This window comes from Balaenoptera musculus, chromosome 5, assembly GCF_009873245.2.
Source record: "Balaenoptera musculus isolate JJ_BM4_2016_0621 chromosome 5, mBalMus1.pri.v3, whole genome shotgun sequence".
Lineage (NCBI taxonomy): Eukaryota > Metazoa > Chordata > Mammalia > Artiodactyla > Balaenopteridae > Balaenoptera > Balaenoptera musculus.
Window position 1 is genome coordinate 51,739,606 of NC_045789.1, and position 26,018 is coordinate 51,765,623.

At 36.5% G+C, this 26,018-nt stretch overlaps 1 protein-coding gene across 1 annotated transcript in view; it reads left to right on the plus strand.

The window, feature by feature from the left end:
* The first annotated feature begins 15,636 nt into the window (after positions 1–15,636).
* Positions 15,637–26,018, plus strand: part of GC (GC vitamin D binding protein) — a 40,277-nt gene continuing 29,895 nt past the window's right edge. Inside the window, exon 1 of the mRNA XM_036853818.1 lies at positions 15,637–15,852. Within this exon, the coding sequence (XP_036709713.1) occupies positions 15,795–15,852 (58 nt within the window). The 5' untranslated portion in view covers positions 15,637–15,794. The remainder of the gene's footprint in view (positions 15,853–26,018) is intronic.

Here is a 26,018-nt window from a genome sequence, read left to right on the forward strand (position 1 = left end):
GCTTTTGACAAAATTCAACACCCATTTATGATAAAATCTCTCCAGAAAGTGGGCATAGAGGGAACCTACCTCAACATAGTAAAGGCCATATATGACAAACCCACAGCAATCATCATTCTCAATTGTGAAAAACTAAAAGCATTTCCTCTAAGATCAGGAACAAGACAAGGATGTCCACTCGCACTGCTATTATTCAACATAGTTTTGGAAGTCCTAGCCACAGCAATCAGAGAAGAAAAAGAAATAAAAGGAATACAAATTGGAAAAGAAGAAGTAAAACTGTTACTGTTTGCAGATGACATGATACTATACGTAGAGAATCCTAAAAATGCCACCAGAAAACTACTAGAGCTAATCAATGAATTTGGTAAAGTTGCAGGATACAAAATAAATGCACAGAAATCTCTTGCATTCCTACACACTGATGATGAAAAATCTGAAAGAGAAATTATGGAAACACTCCCATTTTCCATTGCAATATAAAGAATAAAATACCTAGGAATAATCCTGCCTAGGGAGACAAAAGACCTGTATGCAGAAAACTATAAGACACTGATGAAAGAAATTAAAGATGATACCAACAGATGGAGAGATATACCATGTTCTTGGATTGGAAGAATCAATACTGTGAAAATGACTATACTACCCAAAGCAATCTACAGATTGAATGCAATCCCTATCAAATTACCAATGGCATTTTTTATGGAACTAGAACAAATCATCTCAAAATTTGTATGGAGACACAAAAGACCCCGAATAGCCAAAGCAGTCTTGAGGGGAAAAAGCAGAGCTGGAGGAATCAGACTCCCTGACTTCAGACTATACTACAAAGCTACAGTAATCAAGACAATATGGTACTGGCACAAAAACAGAAACATAGATCAATGGAACAGGATACAAAGCCCAGAGATAAACCCACACACCTATGGTCAACTAATCTATGACAAAGGAGGCAAAGATATACAATGGAGAAAAGACAGTCTCTTCAATAAGTGGTGCTGGGAAAACTGGACAGCTACATGTAGAAGAATTAAATTAGAACACTCCCTAACACCATACACAAAAATAAACTCAAAATCGATTCAATACCTAAATGTAAGACCGGACACTATAAAACTCTTAGAGGAAAACATAGGAAGAGCACTTTTTGACATAAATCACAGCAATATCTTTTTTGATCCACTTCCTAGAGTAATGGAAATAAAAACAAAAATAAACAAATGGGACCTAATGAAACTTCAAAGCTTTTGCAAAGCAAAGGAAACTATAAACAAGAGAAAAAACAACCCTCAGAATGGGAAAAAAATATTTGCAAATGAATCAATGGACAAAGGAGTAATCTCCAAAATATATAAACAGCTCATGCAGCTCAATATTAAAAAAACAAACAACCCAATCAAAACATGGGCAGAAGACCTAAACAGACATTTCTCTAAAAAGGACATACAGATGGCCAAGAAGCACATGAAATGCTGCTCAACATCCTAATTATTAGAGAAATGCAAATCAAAACTACAATGAGGTATCACCTCACACCAGTTAGAATTGGCATCATCAGAAAATCTACAAACAGCTAGTGCTGGAGAGGGTGTGGAGAAAAGGGAACGCTCTTGCACTCTTAGTGGGAATGTAAATTGATACGGCCACCATGGAGAACAGTATGCAGGTTCCTTAAAAGACTAAAAATAGAATTGCCATCTGACCCAGCAATCCCACTACTGGTCATATACCCAGAGAAAACCATAATTCAAAAACACACGTGCACCCCAGTGTTCATTGCAGCACTATTTACGATAGCCAGGTCATGGAAGCAACCTAAATGCCCTTCGACAGACGAATGGATAAAGAAGATGTTGTAGATATATACAATGGAATATTACTCAACCATAAAAAGGAACGAAATTGGGTCATTTGTAGAGACGTGGATGAATCTAGAGACTGTCATACAGAGTGAAGTAAGTCAGAAACAGAAAAACAAATATCGTATATTAACGCATGTATGTGGAACCTAGAAAAATGGTACAGATGAACCGGTTTGCAGAGCAGAAATTGAGACACAGATGTAGAGAACAAATGTATGGACACCAAGGAGGGAAAGCCGCGGGGGGTGGGGGTGGGGTGTGATGAATTGGGCAATTGGGATTGACATGTATACACTGATGTGTATAAAATTGATGACTAATAAGAACCTGCTTTATAAAAAAATTAATAAAATTCAAAAATAAAATTCCCCTTGGTACTCAGTGACTTTAAAAATGTACAAAACTTTTTTAAAAATAGTATTGGGATGGGCTTCTTATTATAAAACAATTTGCCTTGGGCAACAGAGGCTCAAATATCCTTAATATTAAAAAGTATATAATCGTATGTATTAGAGGACTATGAATACTAAAATGGATATGCCACACACAATTTAGAAGAATATGGGCTCATCGGATTTCTCGTAGTGTTAATTACCTGCGTAAGGAGGGTCCACTAAAAACGTTTGCATTAGAAAGCGATTTATTTATTTATTTATCACTACTTAATAAATAATTCTATCCCACTAGAATTACATTCCATTAGGGCAAATATTTTTGACTGCATTTTCATTACCTTATCCCCAATTCTTAGAACAGTGCCTGGATGAACAAAAGTGTGAATGAATGTGTTACTAATGCTAGTCAAAATACTATAATTAACAGTATAACAAAGAATATGCTATGAACAATGTGTCACTATACTTATGCCAAATGACTACAGATTAGGCTAGAGTTCTGTTTTAAAAAGGGGGGTTATTTTATGTCTTCTGATTTGTTTTATCAGTCAACATTTGTAGAACCAAGAAATTTAACTCCTCATGAATTATCCATGATTGAGAAAAATGATGTGTTCTAAAAATACAAAATAGAAAACAAGTTATTATGTTTGTGTGTGTGTTGAATTGAATGTTTATATTTGCCTAGGTGCTTTAAGTAAACTTTTTCCATTTAGACTTTTTTCATTAAACTCATATTATTTTATTAATCAAGGTTGATAGGTAAAGCTTACATACAAATCTTTGTCTAACATCAAAGTTCAAGCTCTTTCAACTGTTCTAAGAGATTGCTTACCCCATTAGGAGAAAGCCATCTACCTTATCTACCAATGGTGATAATCTGTTCTAATCCAGTTAGTGGGAAGTACTCTGGTATTGCAGTCAGGTTCTGAGTTCTAATCTTAAAAAATCTCAAGTACCATTGGTATTGAGTCAACTTTCTTGTTTGTAAAATTAATGTTCTGCCTATCAAGGCATAAATTGCTGTCAAGAACAAAGGAAATTAAAAGTATAGGAAAACAGTTTATAAACTGTAAAGCAATACTGAAGTGCATATGATACTGTTCACATTAGCACTTACCTATATTCATTCATATTTTTAAAAAACTTTTTAAGAAATGTGACTTTATACCAAATTTTCTTTGTGGGGATGCAGTAGTTTCCCAGATATCTGAAGTAAGAGGACAAAAAAAAAAAAAAAATAGGATAACAAATAGCCAGTGTTTAAATTGTATTGTATCCCTTTACATTTAACTGGACTCCTTTTTCAGAGTGAATCCTCATATAGCATTCACATGGCAGTACTTTGAAACAGGAAAGGGAGAAATATGTAAAGTTTTTGTTATACATTAACCTCCTGTTTAAAGTCTCCACATTTGAAGTTAAAGTCCAAAGTAAACTATCTAATAGGTAATCAGATTCCATTTTTTAAAAGAAACTTGATTAGAAATAGAATGAGAATAAAATTTTTTCTGTTACCAGAAAACAACTTTTCTTTGCTAGTGCTTTTTATCCCCTACCCAATTAGAGTTTAGATATGACATCAAACTGAGTTCATCAGATCCCTTTCTCTCTTAGTCACACATTTGAGTGTTCCAAATGGTGGTTTGACTGAACTAGGCAGCAATTTGACTGTTATCCAATCAATTCAATCAAAACAATGTCTGAATAGCACTAATTAAACTCTGGGATATCAAGAATGAGAAGAGCAATGTGAAAACAATTTGACAATTTTGTATTGTTTAATTTTTTAAAAATTCCCTGTAATTAGACCACCCATGCTAATTAGACTACCTATCCTAAGGGTCTTGTTTTCCTGTGAAAGATCATCTTGACCTAACCTAATGATTTTGCATGTGAATACTCCTAGAAGTTAAATGTCAATCCAAAAAATATATATCGTATATACATATATACATATGTATACACACACACAAATAATATTAAACTTCAAACAAACACTAATTGTACTAATTAAATGCACTGGAGAAACTAAGACTATTAAAATAATGAAGTGTTCACCAGGATAGTTAATAAAAAATAATTAAAATGGTGAATATATGAAGCTATTACACTAAAGGCTTATATCCAATACACAGAGTCAAGACATCTGTTCAAGCAAAGCAAAGAAATAAAGGTATTATTCAAGACTACAATAAAGTCAATTAGTTCAAAAAATTATTTTGTTCACTTCAACAAAATTACAGAAAATTTAAGCTGGTTTCTTCAAACACTTGATCTTTCCAATACTAAGATTAATTTCCATCTTAGCATTAAAATAGACTTTCAGAACAGGTAAAAAGAGAAAATTACACAAAGTTACAGGAAAGTTGAGGAGAAATATTAACATTTAAAAATTAAAGTCTAGTCATTTTAAAATTTTAGAATATGCCAGTAAAGTTCTTGAGTAATTATTTATTATTGTTAACATTTATAGGCAAAGTTTTTTTTATATTTTAGGTATTTGTAATTGTGTTTATACATTTAGAGTATTTTCCCTTCTGGGTATAAAGGAATAGCAGGAAAGTCAAGTACCATACTAGAGTTCAGGCTGTAAGAAAGCATTAATGAAGTACCTGTTTTCAGGACTGGACAACAGATAAGTTTGAGATCCCTCTGGGTGAGGACCCTCACAAAGGTGAGCCCCAAGGTTACCTTGATTCTCTATTTGTGTAAAATGTCCTGACCTTGGTGTATCAAGATGAAATCCAAAAGTGGAGCACAGTGATCCCACCGAGCTGAGGAGGCAGAGAGTAGAATTTAGGGCAGCTTAAACAGTGGAATTTGCAGAGTAGGGTACCAGAGGGGAAGAATCTGTGTGCAGGCAGGAAATATACTCAGGGGCATAGCTTCCCCATAGGTCCCACACAGAAGTCTGGGCTGTGTGTGCACAGGGCAAAGACATATGAGGCTTGCTAATGGGTAAGGTTTTTTTTTTTTTTTAAGTAATATCTGCTTTATTGAAATAATTCACATATTATGTAATTCATCCATTTAAAGTATTAGTATATTCACAGATACATGCAACCATCACCACTGTCAATTTTTAAAAATTTTCATCGCCTCAAAAAGAAAATGCTATAGCCTTTAGCTATCACCACACGGATCCCCCATTCCCCCAAACCTAGGCAACCACTAATCTACTTTGTCTCCATAGATTTGCCTATTCTGAATATGTCATATGAACAGAATCATGTGATGTGTGGTCTTTCATGACTTGCTTCTTTCACTTAGCATAATGGTCTCAAGGTTAATCCATGTTAAGCATGTATCCATATTTCAGTCCCAGTATTCTGTAAGGATATACCACATTTTGTTTACCCATTCATAGGTTGATGGACAGTTGAGGTTTTTCCACCATTTGGCTAATATGAATAGAGCTGCTATAAACATTTAGATTTCCATGTGGACATATGGCTTCATTTCTCTTGGATAGAAATCAAGAAGTAGAATTGCTGGGCCATATGGTAAGTTTAACCACTTGAGGAACTTACAGATGATTTTTCAAAGTGGCTGCACCATTTCACATCCCCACAGCAGTTTATGAGGGTTCAAATTTCTCTACATCCCCAAGAACACATTATTATCTGGCTGAGAATATAGTCATTCTAGTGGGTATGAAGTAGTGCCTCATTGCCATTTTGGTTTGCATTTCCCTGATGACTAATGAGGTCAAGCATCTTTCGTGTGTTTATTAGCCATCTGTATACCTCCCTTGGAGAAATGTCTATTCAGATCCTTTACCAGTTTTAATTGGATTGTTGTTGTTGAATTTTAAGAGTTCTTTATGTATTTTGGATACAAAAATTTTTTCTTCCTTTTGGCTGCGCTGCACAGCTTGTGGGATCTTAGTTCCCCAACCAGGGATTGAACCCAGGCCCTCAGCAGTGAAAGTGCCAAGTCCTAACCACTGGACCACCAGGGAATTCCCTGGATACAAGACCCTTATCAGATATGATTTGCGAATATTTTTTTTCCTACTCTGTGGGTTGTCCTTTCACTTTCTTGATAAAAAAAAATTTGCACTTCAAAAGGATACTAATTTTATCTATGTTTTATTTTGTTGTTCATCCTTCTAGTATCATATATAAGAATCCATTGCCAAATTTAAGATCCTGAAAATTATCCCCATACCTTTTTCTAGGACATTAATAGTAAAATAGAAAGTATAGAGTGTCAGCTGAGCTGAGCACCCAGCGGAGGGAACAGGCATCAACCCCAGATCTCCTTGGCTTGTCTCTCTTGTCCTGGGGCTCCTGCCTACAAGCCGAAGCAAGGGCAATTAGCCATGCCAGGTCCAAGGTGGAGTCTACATCCCACAAGTGGGGGCTGGGAGGAAAAAGGGCACCAACTTTTAGGCCACACTCACCCGGAACTTAGCCCCAGCAACAGGTAGGTAGATGTACGAGGAGAAATGCTGGCATCCTGCCCCTCTCAAGAAGATAGCCTTCTAACTGGGAGATGGGGTGAAAGGGAGCCCTGAGTACTTAGTTATACTTGTCTTGCTGAGCTGGAGCTAGGAGTGAGTGAGTAGGTCTTGGCTCAGACTCCACAGACTGTAACTTTTCTTACCAAGTTTAGTTGATTTTCTTAATTAAGCTTTTCATTTGCTACATGCCCTTAGAATCATTTCCATAGATTTTCACCAGTTTCTTTGGGGAGCAAGTCCATGGAGCTCCTCATACTATCATGCCAAAAGAAGAACTATAGGGCTTCTCCTTGGGGTAATGAAAATGTTCTAAAATTAGATAGGGTGCTGGTTGTCCAACTCTAAATATACCAAAACCCACTAAATTTTATACCATAAATAGGTAAACATTATGGAATTTAAATTATATCTCAGTAATTTTGCTTTAAAAAAATTATATATATAGTTTTATATAAAAAATTATATATAAAATTATATATATAATTATATATATGGCTTACCAAAAAGTGGCTAGTAAGGTGTTGAGAAAGGAAAAGAGATTAGAGGTCAAGAAGACTAGAAGACTTTGGAGGCCCCACCTTGATAGTGGGAAAACCACATTATCACCTTTTTAAACACCAAAGCACCCAGCTAAGACGCTAGAAAGACTACACCTTGGAAGTAGAGACCTCACTGTAGAGTAAGGCCTACTCCAGACTCACCAGTACAGAGCCTAAAATCTACATCCTTACAAGAGTAATAGAGTTTAGAAGGGTTGAGCCCGTCCAAGTTACAGGGGCTTGGGAAACGCTTTGTGCTCTCCACACATCCACCCTAAGAAAAGACAATATTAAACTCACACGGGTTTAAGATGATTGGCCAGTAACTGAAGTGCCAACTGAAACAAAATTCAAATCTTTACAGGAATATAATGGAATACAGAGTTATTATAACATATCTTCAATAAAGTCCAGTGTATAGTAAAAAAATTTCTACACTTGAAGCAAATATCACTGATAATCCAGATTAAAAAAAAAAATCAATAGAAACCAACTCTGAGATGGCCCAAACATAGTATTTAGTAGACAAAGACTACAAACAAAGCAGCTTTTATTAATATGGAGAAAGATTTAAAAGATAATATGTTTAAAGAATTTAAAGCAAATATGGTCTTGAGTAAACAGAAACTCAGCAGCAAAACAAACTAAGAAAATCAAATAGAAATTCAAAAACTGAAGAATGCTAAATTTATTGAATGAGATTGGAGATACAAGAGTAATAAACTTGAGACTAATGAACAGTAATTATCCAAACTGACGAGCAGAGAGAACAAAGGTTAGAGAAGCTGAGTAGAACCTCAGGAATGTGAGATAATATCAAATAGCCTAATAAACCACTGGGAGCATGTGTAATTATTATCCTGAAGAGGATGAGAATGAAGCAGAAAAGTCCTTCAAAAATCATGTCTGAACCTTTCACAAATTTAATGAAAAACACTGACCTACAGAAACAAGAAGCTCTATGAACCCTTATCAAGATAGATAGGAAAAAAACCACACCATGCACATCAGATAATAACTACTGAAAACCAAAGGTAAAGTGCTAATCTTGAAAGCAATTGGAGAAAAAAAAAGACATACCACATACAGAACAGTAATAATAACAATGACCACTAACTACTTGTCAGAAGTTAATAGGAAAACATATTTAAAGGACTAAATAAAATATAAGGCAAAAAGAATAGCTTTGAAAGAAAGGTTTATAAAACAAAGAAATACAAAGTATGACAAAGTACAAAGGATGGGATGGATAAATGGTATTATGCTGTGTAAGCTTTTAAAATATGTGAAATGGGAATGAAAATATGAAGTGGAAAGTAGGAAATAAAAACTATCAGATGTGAAATGAGAAGTGTGAAATAGAAAGTGTCAGATATAAAACCAATAAACTTCGATTAAAGATGAGTATTGTAGGTCCTAGAGCAACCACTGAAAAATAAAAGTGAAGCTGCAAAAAATTAATAAAACATTCAACAAGAAGAGGCAAGAAAAGAACAAAGGAACAAAATACAGAAGAGAAAAATGGAAAACATTCAAGTACATAAAACAACAAGATGATAGATTCAATTATATCAATAATAACATTAAACATAAATGAACTAAACACTCCAATCAAAAGGTGGAGATGTCTTAATAAAAAAGATGCGACTATACTCCTTTTTCAAGAGATTCACTTTACAAAGACACAAATAGCTTCAAAGTAAAAACATGGAAAAAGATATACCATGTAAAAGTATAACAAAGCTGTCATGGTTATATTAATATTAGACAAAAGAGACTTCAAGACAAAGTATTACATAAAGGACACCCCAATAAAAGGGGATGTGTATCAGAAAGATAACAGTTAAAAGTCTGTATGTATATAATAACAGAGCTTCAAAATTCAAGACTCTACAACAGTAGAGGAATATAAGAAAAAAATGGAAAAATCCTCAAGAGCTGGAAATTTTAACATCCCTGTTTTCCTGCCCTTTCCAACTTCTAGAGGCTGCCCACATTTCTTGGCTCATGGTCCCTTTCCATCTTCAAAGCCAGCAATCACATTACTCCAATCTCTGCTTTTCTCCTCACAGCTTTCTCTGACTCTCATTTTCTGCCTTATTCTTCCACATTTAAGGGACTCTTGTGATTATATTGGGACTACAAGGATAATCCAGGAAAAGTTCCATATTTTACAGCAATCCAATCAGCAACTTAATTCCCCCTTTCTATGTAGCATAACATTCACAAGTTCCAGGCATTAGGATGTGGGCATTTGAGGGGGGTGGGGGGTAGGGGAGGGTTGGGGGGATGGGCATCAGAGAGGTCTGTGGGGAATTATTCTGCCTATCACAATTAGTTTCATAAAATTTCCTATTTCTTAACTTTCCAGACCCACCTAAAAAGAAATTCATGGGGCTTCCCTGGTAGCGCAGTGGTTGAGAATCTGCCTGCCAATGCAGGGCACACGGGTTCGAGCCCTGGTCTGGGAAGATCCCACATGCCGCGGAGCAGCTAGGCCCGTGAGCCACAACTGCTGAGCCTGCGCGTCTGGAGCCTGTGCTCCGCAACAAGGGAGGCCGCGATAGTGAGAGGCCCGCGCACCGCGATGAAGAGTGGCCCCTGCTTGCCACAACTAGAGAAAGCCCTCGCACAGAAACGAAGACCCAACACAGCCATAAATAAATAAATTTATAAAGCAAGGTTGCTAAGAAAACCTTCAAATAACAGTAAAAAAAAAAAAAAAAAAAAAAAAAAAAGAAATTCATGAAAACCAAGGTAATACATTTTCCCCCAAGTAGAATTTATTAGATTATCTAATATGAACTAGTGTCACAATATGCTCCTGAAAACTTCAAACCCATATAACTCAATTTAAGTATCACTTTTTATTCAAATTGCCAGACTCTTCTATAGAGTCCTGCTTATTACAGAATATATAGGAAACAGCATTATTAGAAACTCTTAATGAAGTTTAACACAGGCTATGAATATTAACACAGTCTATCTTTATAGACCCTATTCTAAGAAAGTATTTTAAAATTTGGAAGAGAAATATGTACATTTTGGGCACAACAATCTGTACTATTCACAACAGATATTTTACCATTAGTAGACTCATTTTCTCATTCTCATTTTCTTTCATCTTTTATTTTTCCCCCATTCTCTCATTTTCTCTTTTAGCAACCTCTGCCTCTTTCTCTATAAATGATACAAAAAAATATACCACCATTGGCAATGCTCTAGAAAATAACTGCAGTTTTAATAGGCAGACCTGTTTTCACCAATTAGTTGGTTTCAGTGTTGGAAAATAGCTGAGCAAGAAATTGCTATAAAGTGATTTCTTTTTAACTGAACCTAGATATCTTTTTTTCCCAATAGTACTAAGAACACTTAGCTGACAGTTTACTAGTTATGACTATGCTTATAACAGTGGCGACTATGGAGTACTTCATTCCATCAAACAGAGGCAGAAATATGTAGCTGTTTGTCCAAGGTTATTGATGAAAGCTCAGATGAACCTTGTTCCTGGATTCCTTTATTTTCTTTTTCTTTCTTTCTTTGTCTTTCCAGGCAGAATATAAAATTGTTTTCTAGTCTGAATAAGCATTTCTCTTAAATATCTATGGTTCTCTTTAGCTATGTGTGTTTCTTTAGCTATGTGTGTTTTCCCAGTGTTCTTGGGAAACTGATGATTTGCCAGTTTATCATATAAGACTTCTTAAACTACTGCAGTCTTGGTAGATGGAGCCATGGTAGAAGATAATTCTAATTTTAGTTCAAATTTTCCTTTTAAAATAAATGAAGCCATCTTGCTTAATAAACCATTTATGTCTGTGAGATTTTTCTAACTTCTGCACTCTGTTGAAAATATTTATCTAATAGCCTCTTTTGTTTTAAATACAAAGGAATCATTCACAGATTTGCATAAAACTCCAAGTAAAATTATAAATGAATCAGCTTGTTCATCAAAACACTGATTTGTTCAAATTTTACCTGGATTTCAATGAGCAAAATCAAATTATAGACTTCTATCACAGTCCTTCATTTTAAACACAGGATTGACAAACTCACTAGATAATTAAATTCCTCCATTAAACTGATTGTTTCTCAGGATTCACCATGTTGAGTTTCTGTGCTAGCTGTTGGGAATACCTAGATGAAGAAATTTTAGTTAGACTAAGAGCACTGTGGGACAGCACAGCTCAGAGAAGGAAGACTCAGTGCAGACTGGAAATTCAGATCTCTTCTGCACTCCAGGGTAGTAGTCAACCCTTGATCTCCTGGGGGGATTGAAGCAATCCCCACAGATATCAAAATCCAAGGATACTCAAGCCCCTTATATAAAATGGTGTAGTATTTGCATATAAGCTACACACATTCTCTGGTATACTTCAAATCATCTCTAGGTTACTTATATCTAATGCAATGTAAACATTATGTAACTAGTTGTAAACACAATATAATGCTATGTAAATAGCTATAAATACAACATAAATGCTATGTAAATAGTTGCCATGGTCAGCAAATTCAAGTTTTGCTTTCTGGAATTTTCTGGAATTTTAAAAATATTTTTAATTCGAGGTTGGTTGAATCCAAGGATGTGGAACCTGCAGCTATAGAGAGTCAACTGTATATCCATGTACCTAATCAAAATTCTCCCTAACACATCTTCCCCCAAACTATGTGTCTCCTCCAGTTTGTTCTATCCCAGAAAATGGCATTAATACTCACTTGCTTCGGCCAGAAACCTAGGGAATCACCTCTGACTCCTACTCCCTCCCAACATCTAGTCAATTATTACCCCCCTAATTCTGTCTTCTAAGTAGAGTCTCTTCATCCCATTGCCAGTACCACAGGCTGAGCCACTGTCATCCCTTGCTTGGACTTCAAAGCAGCCTTCAGATTGGTCTCTCTGCATCTACTTTTACCACCTCTGCTTCTGCTTCCGTCCTCCACACACTCACCAGTCAACACATTTGTTGTTTTCATTATCTGCTTTCCTAGCTGAATTAGAAGGTCCATGAGGACCGGGTAGTTATGTACACTGTTATAATACCAACTATTTGCATGACAGCTGGCGTAAAGTGGTGTCAATTAAATATATGTTAAATGAATAAGTGAAAGCCTTCCTCTAGTAAAAGATAAGAGCAATCACACAAAATGCCAAAGGGGGTCTTTCAAGGAAAAGAGTGTGAACAAAGACCTTTGGAGGCCCAGCAGCACAATGTGTTCAGTGAACCACAAGCAGTTCAGCTGTACTAAATTTTAATATGCAAAGAGTACCCTACAGAGGTAGGTAGCATGAAGTCACAAACTTTAAGCACAGGCATTTAACTGAAGGGTTATAAGTAGGGAAGCAATAACATGGTCCTATTCACATTTCAGATAAATAATGACAGCAACAGAGGGAAGACTGGTCTAAAGTACATTAGTTAGGATGCTTTTCATTGCAAATAAATGCAGCTTGAATAGGCTTAAGTAAAAAGGGATACTTATTAGGATATTGGAATTTCTCATGGGAGTCGAGAAAAGCAAAGTGATTGGGTTATGAGAGTACCCTATAATCTAGACTGTCCTCCATTCCTGCTCTGCACATCAACTTTAAGGATATCACTTTATGCTACTAATATCCATTTCACCAGGTCATTTATCAGGGAAAGATGCTGATAATGCACTTTAACAATATAAAGAGAATCTGAATGAAAACACTCTGGCAAATGAAATCGATTTGAAGGTCATTTCTACTGGACTACTGTAATAGGAGAGTTTTAAGCAGCCCGTTGCAGCATAAAAATGTTAAAGATACTCTTTTAGTAAAGGGTGTAAGATCTAAGAGTTACTACAAGAAGAAAATGTGATAGCGAAAGAACTAAAGATGGGCTTTATCTCACAATTTTGCCTAGAACTAGCCCTGTTTATGGAAAAACCTACATTTCTTCTGAAGCCAATGGCAAGATAAAGAGGTGGGAGATTACTTCAAATCAGCTTTTTAACTGGTTTATAATATTATATCAATTTCATGTGTACAACAACTTATTTCGACTTCTGTATATGTTATTTGATTCTTTATGGGCAAAAAATTCCCGTGAAATTCTACTGCTTATTTAATAAATAATTCTTCTAAACTAACTATTTCTATTATAAATTTCTGAGTTGCTGTCACTACTGCTGTAACTGTGGCAGAAGATTTCACTTGGTCTTTTTTATCTTTTTCCCCCCCATTGGATTTACTAGAGTAGTCATGACAAGATGAGATGTCTCAATTAAGCCAATTATTTCTTTCCAACAGAATGACGGTGAGCTATCAACATGTAAAAGAATTAAAGGAGAGTTATATAAATAAGACTGAGAGAAGGTTCATGTATTTAGCTATTAGCACATGAGTGCTGATTTTCAGTTGGAAAAAGGTAAACTCAGCCAAGAGAATGCATTTGGCAGCTTGTGTAGAGATTTCTCAGGAGGACCTAAATGAGATGTTGCAACTCTTGCTACATGTAGTTTATCATTAAACAAAAGTGGTAGATGTTATTGCAAAATCAGAGGTAAAGTTATAATTGTTTTTTAAATGAAAGAACAGGCTAATCTTAAACTGTAGCAAAATTAATGGGAAACAATCCAGTATATCTTTGAATGAACTAATCATCAGAAGATGAAATACTGTTAAATACAAAACTCTATAAAAATGGATATGTGTATTATCTTAAAAATGGAAACTATAATGTGTTAATAATGTTTCTGAGTTCTGGGCTTCTTATTTTTAAGTGTTTTGGCACTTAAGATAACACTTGATTATTAGTGCCACTTGATTATTTGGCACTTCCAAATAATCTATAGTAAGATTAAAACACACTTTTAAATTAACTTGCAAAGTAAACTAAGAGTTTAGCCAAAGGAAAAGTTTAGAAGACTTGTAGTAGGAAGGAAGTTCATCTTTAAACAGCATATAGTTGGTCCTTGAACAGTAAGGCTATCTTCCCATATTGCCCCTAGCAATATTTAGAGTATCTTTTAGTCTCCTCTAGCATGTGAATTTCTGTTGGCTTTATAGAGATATCTCTGCTTTAATCTTGCTTAGTTATCTTTTTCCAACTACCTGGACTGTATTTTCTGAACTTAACACTCAACAATTTTCAATATAGATGGAGAATCTTACTAAAAATATAACTGCTTATGCAATTTGAGATTTTGATACAATCTGACCATGCAGTTAATCCTTAGCTACTAAATTGATATCAGAATTCTTTACCACTTATCTGTGATGGTCCTAAACTCATAATACTGGCTGGCTTCAAGATTTTCCACTGAGTTCTAGGCCTCATTAGTTTCAACAACCTTCTCAGATATTATAAATTTGGAGAGCCAGTGAAAAGAGGGAGCAATAACTAGAATAAGAGCAATAGTTAACATTAATGCGTGCTACCATGTGTTTGTTATTATGGTAAACCTTGCACAACATCTTAATTAAGCTCACAACACTCTTGTAACAAAAGTACTAGAAGTTATCATCATTTTGCACAGGAGAGAGATGAGGCTTAGAGAGATGATTTCCCAAGGTTATATAGCCGATAAGAGCTGAGTTGGGATTTGATTCCAGAGCTGGTGTACCCAACCCTTACCTGACCCTGTCTCCTGAAAAGATGACTACTGCAAGAACGAGATGCTGACCTGTTTCCAATGATGGAATGAACGACAACTACCTGTGCCTCTCTGGGCAAGCCACAGAATCTCTGAGGTTTAGTTCCTTCTTCTGTAAAATGAAGATGGTGGATTCTGTATTCTACAAAACCAACTCTGTACTCTCAAGTTATATTATCCTAAAATATACTAGTTGTATAGTACTAGTAAAAAGAACTTTAAATTAGCTATGTGGAGTCCAAGATTTGCCACTAACTTTTGTGATTTCAAGGGTTATTTCTAATATGTATGTCAGTGCTTTAGAAATATATTTGTGTAATATAGCACATAAATATAAAGTACTATCCCTATCATCTTCAATAAAATATATAGCATTAAAATTATGGATTTGAGCAATTGTGATAAATTGGGTTCTCACTTTTTTTGCCCTTATTAAACACCTAGTCTGCGATATTTTAAGATAATCTTTATTTGTAGTAGGTTTAAACAAAGAGACACCTCCAAGTTTCCATTTATACGCATGAGAAGGGTAGGGAATGTCCAAAGACAACACAGAAAGAGGGAGGGAAAATGTGCCCATAAATACATTAGATAAGCTTTAGCAAAAAGCAGAAGTGGGGGGAAAAATCTATATATACCCTGACTCTTTTGCAGTTTGACAAAGTTAATGATTAAAATCTCCTAGATTTTCCACTACTTTTTCCCCAGGTTGTCTATTTGCCTTGATTGATGATATTTTATCTCTTGTGGAAGGGATGACTGCCCTTCCTTCCATGTAGAGATTAATAATTGATTAGCTCACAGTCAGGAGTCTTATTAGTAAAAGGGAATTGGTTACTTTTGGATGCCATTTTTTTTTTTAACTGGGTAACATACAGGAGACGGGGGTGCTACAGGACTTGCCGGCAGAAAAATGAAGAGGATCCTGGTTTTCCTGCTTGCTGTAGCATTTGTGCATGCTCTAGAGAGAGGTAAGACTTCCAGTGCTGTGACCATTTACAAGAACTCTCAACTAGTCTAATTTTGTTACCATTTTAAAAATTATACACAAGGTGAAAAACAGAAGAATCAGTGAATATGTTGGGGAGAGAGGGAGGAATCAAAGGGGGGTTAATCTCAGCTCAAATGTCACATAGAGTGTTCAATTAGAATAGCCAAGAAATCACGATAAGAATCTCATGAAAGAAAAACTATATAATTTGTCACTTATCTTTCCCTGTTTTCTTGATAACCAAGATCTAAAAAAATGGTTCAAAATTAGAATTTTTTTATTTGTTAAAGGAGAACTCAAATGGAGGTTGTGATCCATCACTGAGCTTTGTTTTTCAGACTTCAAATATTCATTGCCATTGAGAGTACAATATACCATATCAATGATGAAGTCAACAGATATCTTCGATCTTCAAGGAATCCTCTATATGTAATATTTGAAAACGCATTATAGTTTCTAAAATATCTCACATAAAAGAATTCATTAGCTAAGAAATATGACTATCAAGGTCTCTGAGCTATATTTTTCATTACGTTCATTCGTCACATGGTGTCTTCGTCTTTGAGCAATATACAACTTTATAAGTTCCCAAGCTGCGAAATTCATAATCATAATCAGTTCCAATTTACTTTCTGGCTGATTCTTTAATGCTTATAAAAGGAATCTGCATTCATCCGGCTTCAAAAAATTAAAGTTTTCTTGTAGTGTTGCCAGTTAACCGCTTTATCCAAGTCATACATTAATACTCATATTAATAACATTTAACCAGTGGAATAAAATGCGTGTATCCCAGGAATCAACAGTTATTAACTATGACAAGAATAACCTTACTCCTGACTTTCTTATTCTTTTTACAATCATTTTTTTTTAAAAACCTCATTTTTGTCATTCAAATTATTTTAAATTTTGTCTTATTCACGTCCCTTACGAGACCTCTGAATAGCCCAGGTCCCAAGGAACCCTGAAAGCTTACTCCTTCACCCATGGTTTCCCTGAGGCAGATCTGAACCTGAAAAGTCCTCCTGAAGTAGGTTCAGATCTGGATTTTCAAAACACAGAAAGTCCAGTAATGGTTACGTCCTGGGATTATATGTGGATGCCATAATGTGCCATTTTGAACTACTGACTCAGTAAATGTACCTTGGCTTCACTTCAAAGAATTACAGTGCTTTGGAGAATAACAGTATTCTGCAACCTCTATTTCAACATCCTTTAGCATTCTCTCAGCCTCTGATGAAACGGATGCTAAAAAACTTCAAGTAAGCACCCTTGAAGGTCTGGACTTCACAGTGAACTTGATTACCTATGTGCCATAGGTCAGATCATGACTCCTGAGACATAAAATACAATTACCTACATAATAAATGTCCAATATTTGGGGACAGTAGTCCTGACCCATCAGTCCTCTGTTCTGTAATACCTGAGCATAACCCAAATACCACGTCAGTGTTTTACCTGGAAGCTAGGTGTGCTCACTCCTGGCAGGAAGTGTACAGATTGAAGGAGTTGAGAGGAACTTTGGATGCTGGAGGATTGGTTTGGGTTGCAGTTCTCTGCCTAGTTCTACAGAGCTGACCAACCACCCACAGCATTTGTCTAGAACCTCTTTTCCAAGGTGTATTTCCTTCAAGACTCATTTTGGAAAGATGTTTCTATGGCCAAACATATTTAAGAAATAAGCCAGACATCAGTCTTTCTTGGTTGGTTCATAATCAATGTTTTTGTTGTCCTAAGAGTTCTGAGAAATCAAAACAAGATAATTTAACTTTATTCAAAACAATAAAGTTTCCCAAACACATGGGCTCTTTCCTAAAATGCCTATATCCCATGGAAGCAGTCTTTGGAAAACCTCAGTTCTAAAGTGGATACAATATGAACATTAGCTCCAGTCAGCTCATCCTCTTCTATCAAATGGCATTGGGGACTCAGTTCACAAGCCCTTGGGTACATCTTGAGAGAGAAGGGCTTACCAAATATGCCAAATCTAAATGATATTATAATATCCACTTTAGCTACCCTGTGAGAGGCAAGAAAGTTATGTTTGCCAATTGCCTCCACTTGGCTTCTTTACTCAAAACTGAAATGGATAAAGCATTAATCTAAATCATATCTTTTCCTCTTCCCAAGAAACAAGAAGCCTACTGACACTGCTACGCAATTACCAAAGACATAATGCTACAGGAAGCAAAGCACTGCTGTTTATAAGAGCTATTGGCAAGAACATTTTCCTTTTGCTTTAAGCATTTCATTCTCAGCATAATTTTATTAAACATGGTATCAAATAGCAAGAGGAAAGTAAATTCCCCTTGAGGTGGGGGGGGAAGCTGTATTTCTCCTTCTCCCACTTACCTGTCAAAGCAGCCCTAAGACAATGTGGTTCATCCCAATCTTCCAAACCAACACTGAATCACTGTTTCTCTTTTCTACAAGTTGCCCACACCTTCATCAGGAGCCATGTGAAAACCAAAATTGTCCTCAGTTTGATTCAGGAACATAACTGTACAGAATGCTAAAGAGAAGTAATTTAGAATAAGAAGATATTCTATTGATACTTTCCCAGATATGTCTGTATATGCTCTCTGTAAAATAAGCATAATGGTGACTGAGGAGGCAACATAGGATTTGAGATCTACATGATGAAAAGAAGACAGCCATGCAAATATCTAGAAGTATGTTTCAAGCTGAAGGAACTCCGGTGCAAATGTCCTGAGCTAGGAACAAATATGGCCTGATCCAAGTTCACAAAGCACCCAGAGTAAAAGCATTAAAGAGGCTTAGCTGAGAAGGGAAAGGAGGAAGAGCTGAAGTCAAAGAGGTAGGCTAACTCCATCATCAAAAGCAATGTTAACCTAATAGCAAAGTTATGCTTCATTGCTATGAGGTACAATGCCAGTATGAATTCACCATCACATATGGGGTATGGGGATGAGTAAGCATACTTTAAAAGGCCACAAGGTTGACCTATACAGAGAGAAGATGAAAAAATCCTTAAAAGGAACTGATTACCCTCCCCCTAGTATCTATGGTCACTTAACTTCTTTATTCTGCCCACTGCTACCCTCCTCTCTATTTTCCCCCAGTTCAGTCTGTTTCAGCCACACTGGCCTCCACACTAGCTCCCACTCTCTGAATTCTGCACCCCAGGGACTTACCTTAGCTCCTCCCTCCTCTTAGAACATGGATCCCCTCTGTCTGCTCCAAGTTCACATATCGAGAAGACTTCCCTGACCAATCTACCTCAAATAGCACCTACTACTCCATTTTTCTCTATTCCCTTACCCTGTTTTTGTTTTTTTTATTTTGCTTTTATTTTTAGCACTCATCACCTTATTACCAGCTGTTCATTTGTTTATTGTAATGAAAGTAAGATGTAGAATGTAAGGCTCCATGAAATCAAGGACTTTTTGTTCCTTGCTGGAATTCTCAGTTTTAGAACACTACTTGCCATATAGTATGTGTAGTAGTTTTTTGTGTGTAAAATCACAAAACTAAGGTTATTAGAGTACCTACCTCATAAGGTAGTTTTGAGTATTTAAGAAAAATTAAATATCAACTAGGACACATAATAGATATCCTGGAAGGAGTAAACTTTAAGTCTTTTGTTATTTTCATTATAAGTTTTATATATAGTATCCACTGTGAAGCACTGGCACTAGATTTTATCCATTGAATAAAATAGCTAATAGTTTATTTGCAATATGTTAACATGTTTAAAATCTTTCAGATAGATTTATTTCATCCTTTTAACACCACGATGAGCTCAGTACTATTATCCCCATTTTATAAATGGGGAAAACTGAGGAAAAGAGGGGTTAAGTAACTTATCCAAAGTAACTGAGCTAGTGTCAGAATCAGAATTTTACATCAATTCACTGGGTTTACAAAGACAATCACTCAAAATCACTGCTTTGCTGCCTCTCATGAGACACATACCTGAAATACTTTCACTAATCTTAGAATAAGTGTAAGAGAGAACCAATCATTGACACCAATTTAGGGGGAAGTACGTGAAATTCATTCTGTCCACCACAGTCATCCACAACTGATCCAAATCCCAGTTCATCCCTCTTCCATGAAACCAGCTCTGTCTTCTAACTTCCTGTTTTCCTGGCACTATCACCTCTAAATCGTTTATGTTCAATCCTGTAGAGCACTGTTGGATTTTATTTTATTCATTTTTGTTATCAGTATTCAATCATTTCTATATTCTATAAATTTCAGCCCTAAAATATGTCAGCCTTATACCAAACCTTCTCAGTGTTCCCTTTTGTCTGTCTCCTTTACCCCCTGCATAGATCTAGTTCTCAAAGCCTGGGAACATTGGCTCTTTTGTCTACTACATTTCCACTTTCTTATACTGTCCTTGTGCAGGCCCTTATTAACCTTCACCCAGCTACTGTAATGGCTTCCCTAACCAAATTCCTACGTCACATCCCTTCCCCAATCAATTCATATTAAAATACAATGCAAAACCTGACATAACATGGTAAGTGGAGTTCAAAAATGAAATACATATAAATTAGGATCACTGTTGGGAGGTAGATGAAATGCTAGGGGTGAACATGTAGAGCTGACTGGTGGGATTCTAGCTATCAGACTGTCTGATACAAACCCACCCCAATTCTGGTCTCTGTTTGGAGTCATCCGATAGTGGGTACAACCTCAGGCTTAAATAGTAATGTGTATGTTAGGCAGAATGAGCGTCCTCCAAAAATGTTGACATCCTAATGCCTGGAACCTGCTAAGAGGTTAGCTCACATCACAAAGGGGAATTAAGGTTTCAGACAGAATAAAGGTTGTTAGTCAGCAGACCTTAAAGTAGAAAAACAATGCTGGATTATTTGAGTGAGGCCAATGTAATCACAAAAAGGGAGCAAAAGAGAATCAGTCAGAGGATGATGTCACTAAAGAGAAAAGGCACAAAGAGACACAAAGTTGCCAGCTTTGAAGATGGAGGAAGCAGGCCTTGAGCCTAGAATCCTAGGCCACCTCTAGAAGTTGGAGTAGGCAAGGAAATGGATTCTCCCCTAGAGCATCCAGAAAGAACACAATCCTGCTGACACCTTGATTTTAGCCCAGTGAGACCTGTGTCAGTCTACCCAGTAGAAATGTAAAGCAGTAAGTTTAAGCCACTGAATTTGTGGTAATGTGTTACAGTAGCAATAGAAACCTAATACTGTAGGTTTCTGGGTTCTGTGACAGGCTGGGACTTCCCCAAGGAAAGGATCATTGAGTGAAATCATCTCACTGTTGATAGACTATAATCTCATTGGCCAGATCCAGGGAGAACTGGCCAGGAGATAACTGGGGTACATGTTAACTCATTTCTGTGCTTCCTGGGAGTTTTCTATTTCTATCTTCTCTTCCATTTCCTTCTGACCAGAAAGTAATTTAGCCTACCATCTGAGAGAAGGACTGGAGCAAGTCACATGGGATCCTTATCACAAGGGCATATAATGTATCTCATAATAGGTATCATCACTGGATTTTACTATAAGAAGAGTTGCTAACATTCACTGTGTTTTTACCACGTTAGGCAGGAGATGTGCTAGGCATTTTTACATAGACTAACATATTTCACAGAACAGCCTTAATAACAAGGTACTATTTCACTTAGATCCCAAGATTACTCTTCCTTGAGTACAGCTCTGAGTTGGTCATTCCTCTCCATGAATGTATTTCAATAGATACCCCATTACCTTAAAAAATAAGTAAAACTTTGGTGATCAAGTTTTCTAGTATTTAATTCCCCTGCTTCAGTTTTATTGGATTACTCATTCTCCAGATATGACTGGTGATTTTCTAACTTCAGATAGTTCTTCATGTTCTTCTCTCCACTCAAAATTCCTCTCCCAATTCACGTATTCCTGTTAAAATCCTGCCCATCATTCGTGGTCCACTTCAAGTAATAGTTCCTTTCATGAGGTTTTCTAAAAGCTCTCTTCCATTCCATGGGTTCATATGCTTTGTTTCAATCTCTTCCATGGCAATGATCACTACTGCTGCTATTGATGTTGTATTCTTATTCTTATCTCTACTATCAGACCTCAGTTCCTTAAGTATTGGTGGCTTTCAAGTTTCTTGTATGTGCTTTATCATGTTATGTATTCTTATATTGTTTTAAAAACTAAGCCCTGTAATGCATTCTAAGTTTCCAATTCAGGATACCAAAGACACCACCCTCACTTATGCCAAAGGTGGAAGAGGGAAACTTGCTCCCTTATCTTCACCTCTGCAAAAGCATTTGTTGATGACAAGGTGCTCAACTTGTGAAGGAAAAGCGAGGTGGAATGAGATGTGTGGAGGAAGAATGTCTCCTCTGGGACTTTGGTGAGTGTAGCATCTATATGGGCTACCACCCGTGTTGAAACCAAAGGCATCAAATTTGAGTGAGTCTATGAGGCCATCCTCTATGGCAATTTTAATATCGGAGCAACTGACCCATTGCCCATATATCTTCTACTGGTTTTGAACTTTCAACATCTGAAATGTTCCACTGATGGCATCCTAAGAGGTACAGTTAATTTCCTCTAGATTATTAATCTATAGATGTCATGCAGAACTCTAGGTTTACTTTCCATTGACTTAAGCTCAAAACTGCACCCCTGCTTGCAAACATCAGTATGAAACCAGATCAATGCTTTATATAATAGTGATTTAAAATGTCAATGGAAATGAGACCCAAAAAGCCTGAAAAATGAAATAAAAGTACTAATTTGAATACCACTTCTTCATTGACAATGTTTTTAATGACATATCAGCAGTTTTCTTTAGTTCCAATAATCAGGGCAACTTCCTAAACCAGCCCAACAATATTTAATTTCTCAACTAAAACCGCTACTCTGAATATCTAGCCCACCTAGTTTGAACGAATACTACAAACCATATTCCTTAAGTTAAAGAAAAAAACGCACTAATACACCGACCTTTTCTGACATAGATGAGTCTGTCAGTGCAGAATGGAAATAAAAATGTCAAAGGAGGGGGCTTCCCTGGTGGCACAATGGTTAAGAATCCGCCTGCCAGTGAAGGGGATATGGGTTCGGTCCCTGGTCCGGGAAGATCCCACATGCTACGGAGCAACTAAGCCTGTGAGCCACAACTACTGAGCCTGCGCTCTAGAGCCCGCAAGCCACAACTACTGAAGCCCGCGTGCCACAACTACTGAAGCCCGCGCGCCTAGAGCCCGTGCTCCGCAACAAGAGAAGCCACCGCAATGAGAAGCCCACGCGCCGCAACGAAGAGAAGCCCCCGCTTGCCGCAACTAGAGAAGGCCTGCATGCAGCAATGAAGACCCAATGCAGCCAAAAATAAATAAATAAATAAATTTATTTATTTTTTAAAAAAGTCAAAGGAATAAAATTTCAAAAATATAAATGCCCAACAGTTCTGAAAGCCCATGATTCTCCAGAATAGGAGAATAGCAACGTAAGACAGTTCCTAGCATCCTATATAAGCGTCTTTATTCAACTTAGCGTTATATAGGGTCCAACCATTGCTCCTGGTATACAAACATCTTTTCTAGAGGACCAAACTGGTTTCAGAGAATGATTATAACAATAGTTAAAGCATTCAAAATACCCTTTTTAGTAAAGTTTGTACCATAACAATGAGTATCATATTGTCTATCGCCACTAGATTAAAAGTTCCATAAGGGCAAGGATGTGTCTATTTTGCTCTTTATTGTATATTCAATACTGAACCCAATGCCTGGCACAGAGTAAGTCTTCAAGACATGTATGTTGCATGTATGAATGAGTATTGTCAGCTGTGTTGGGAGAGGAGAGATGCATGAAGCAGTAAAGATTTCCCAAAAGTAAACCAAATGTTTTCAAAAGTCCAGAATTAGGCACAACTTACCAGAGTGTTTCACAATACAGACAGAAAAGGGACATGCTATTGCAAAAAGCAACAATTCTGTTAACGACATTTGTAAACATTGAGTGTTTAGGGGTCACAATGTGAAAATGATTTCGCCAGTGTCACTAGGATTATGCCAATATTTACTAGCGCCGTATCAAAGTCCAGATTACCCTCTTCATAACCACATGGCACGTTAAAGAACAGAGTATGTCATTTACAATTCATTTGATATAGGATTTAATTACATAAATGAGAGTGAGCTCAACTGGTGTGAAAACATTAAGCGGTACTCCATGGAATAGGGAATTGATTATATCAATCTCATGGCAAATCAAGTTCCGTATTCGTTATGTTTGGAAGATGAGAAAGTGATTGACATACTCGCTTAACCAGTTCAGCTCCAGGTCTTCTCTTTGAATAAATGAATAGATGGATTTTTTTTAATCAGAAATATTTCAAGTAATCCACCTGAAAAATACATGGTGCAACGGCTTCCTCTACAGGTTACTTTTGTAAGAGCAGTTTTACCCTCATATTTTAATTCTGAATTTCTTCAATGCCTATTTGGGCTTTTTCCCTTGCTTCTGTTTTGCCCAAGACTGAATATTCCAGCAAAAATGGTTCCAAAACCATTTTAAGTCTCGTGTAGTTGATCTAGTTTCCCAGTTTTCTGTCACTGCATTCTAACTAAAGCAGTACATAACACCCATGGATTCCAATGTGTTTCTGTGCAATCTCAGTTGATTTAATTAAAGCTATTTAAACAGGAGATAAACTGTGGTCTCCACTTATACTATATTCACATGCACTCACGTTCTCAACACACTGAATGAAACTCTACTTTCTTAATGAAGTGAGAAATCTGGAAAGTTAGAAACAAAATAGTTTTTTAAATGTTCAGAGGTGCCCCCATTGAATGCAGGCTCTCATTTTGCATGGTCACAATAAAACAAAAGTGACCTCTGCAGTTTTATAGGGAGAGTTTATTAAGCAAAGTTATTTCCTTTGCATTAAGAACAAAGGGGTTCTTATTTGAGTATTTTTTGTGGCTTGAAACCATAAGCTTTGGGACAAAAAAGATTCTGTATAATTTCTTACTGTTTCTAAAATGGGTGATTTTGTAAGCTTTTAGAAGTGATCTCAAAGATCATGAGGATACGACTGTGTACTAAATTCAGGAATCTTTAATACATACCGTTATTTAAACTCCATTTGAATATTTTAAGGACAAAACAAACTCACTTCAAAAAGCTGTTCATCATTTCAGTTACTAATTAGCCACAGCTATAAAGTTCTCTCACACTGAACTAAAATCCACTGCCAGCCATTTTCCCCAGTTCTACCCAGGAGCAGCATAAAACTCCATTGACATCCTAATACTACATCTTCTCACTATAGGAAGACAGATCTACCCTAAATTTTTTCCCTCTGTGCTCTAATCTTCAGTCCCACTGAATACCATTAATGATTAACAGAAAATTTCTGCCTTATTTTGACCTTCTGAAACTGTGACAATATCCAACCTTGTAAACAAGTCAATAAATTACAGAAAATGTACTAGATATGAAGGTTCTCCGTCAATAGAGTATAAAAAGCCACTATCAATCCTACTGTCTTGTCCTAGTTTCCAAGATAATGTGAGATTTGATCATGCAGGTTTATCCACTTCCTTTGTGATTTTGATGGTATTTGAGTTGGTCCCTTATTACAAAATGCCTCTTAAGAAGGACTTTGTCCCTCAATTCTGACTTCTCACCTTAGTTATATGCATTGAACAGTCCACCTGAAAGACATAGAGTACAGCAGCTTCCTCTAAAGGCAATTTTCACTGAAATCAGGCATTTTTAACATTAATTCTAACAAATCCCAAAGAGAATCTTTTTATTTTTTTAATTTTTTTTTTTGGGGGGGCTGTGTTGGGTCTTCTTTGCTGTGCGCAGACTTTCTCTAGTTGCAGGGGATACTCTTCATTGCGGTGTGCGGGTTTCTCACTGTGGTGGCTTCTCTTGCTGCGGAGCACGGGCTCTAGGGCTCGTGGGCACTCTAGAGCGCAGGCTCAGTAGTTGTGGCGCACAGGCTTTGTTGCTCCACGGCATGTGGGATCTTCCCGGACCAGGGATCGAACCCATGTCCCCTGCATTGGCAGGTGGATTCTTAACAACTGCGCCACAAGGGAAGTCCCGAGAATGTTTTTAAAAGAAAAACAAAAAAACAAAAAAACCCCCAAAATCTTCCCCAGCCAGTATCCAACCACTACCACCTCCACTCCAAACCATAAAACAA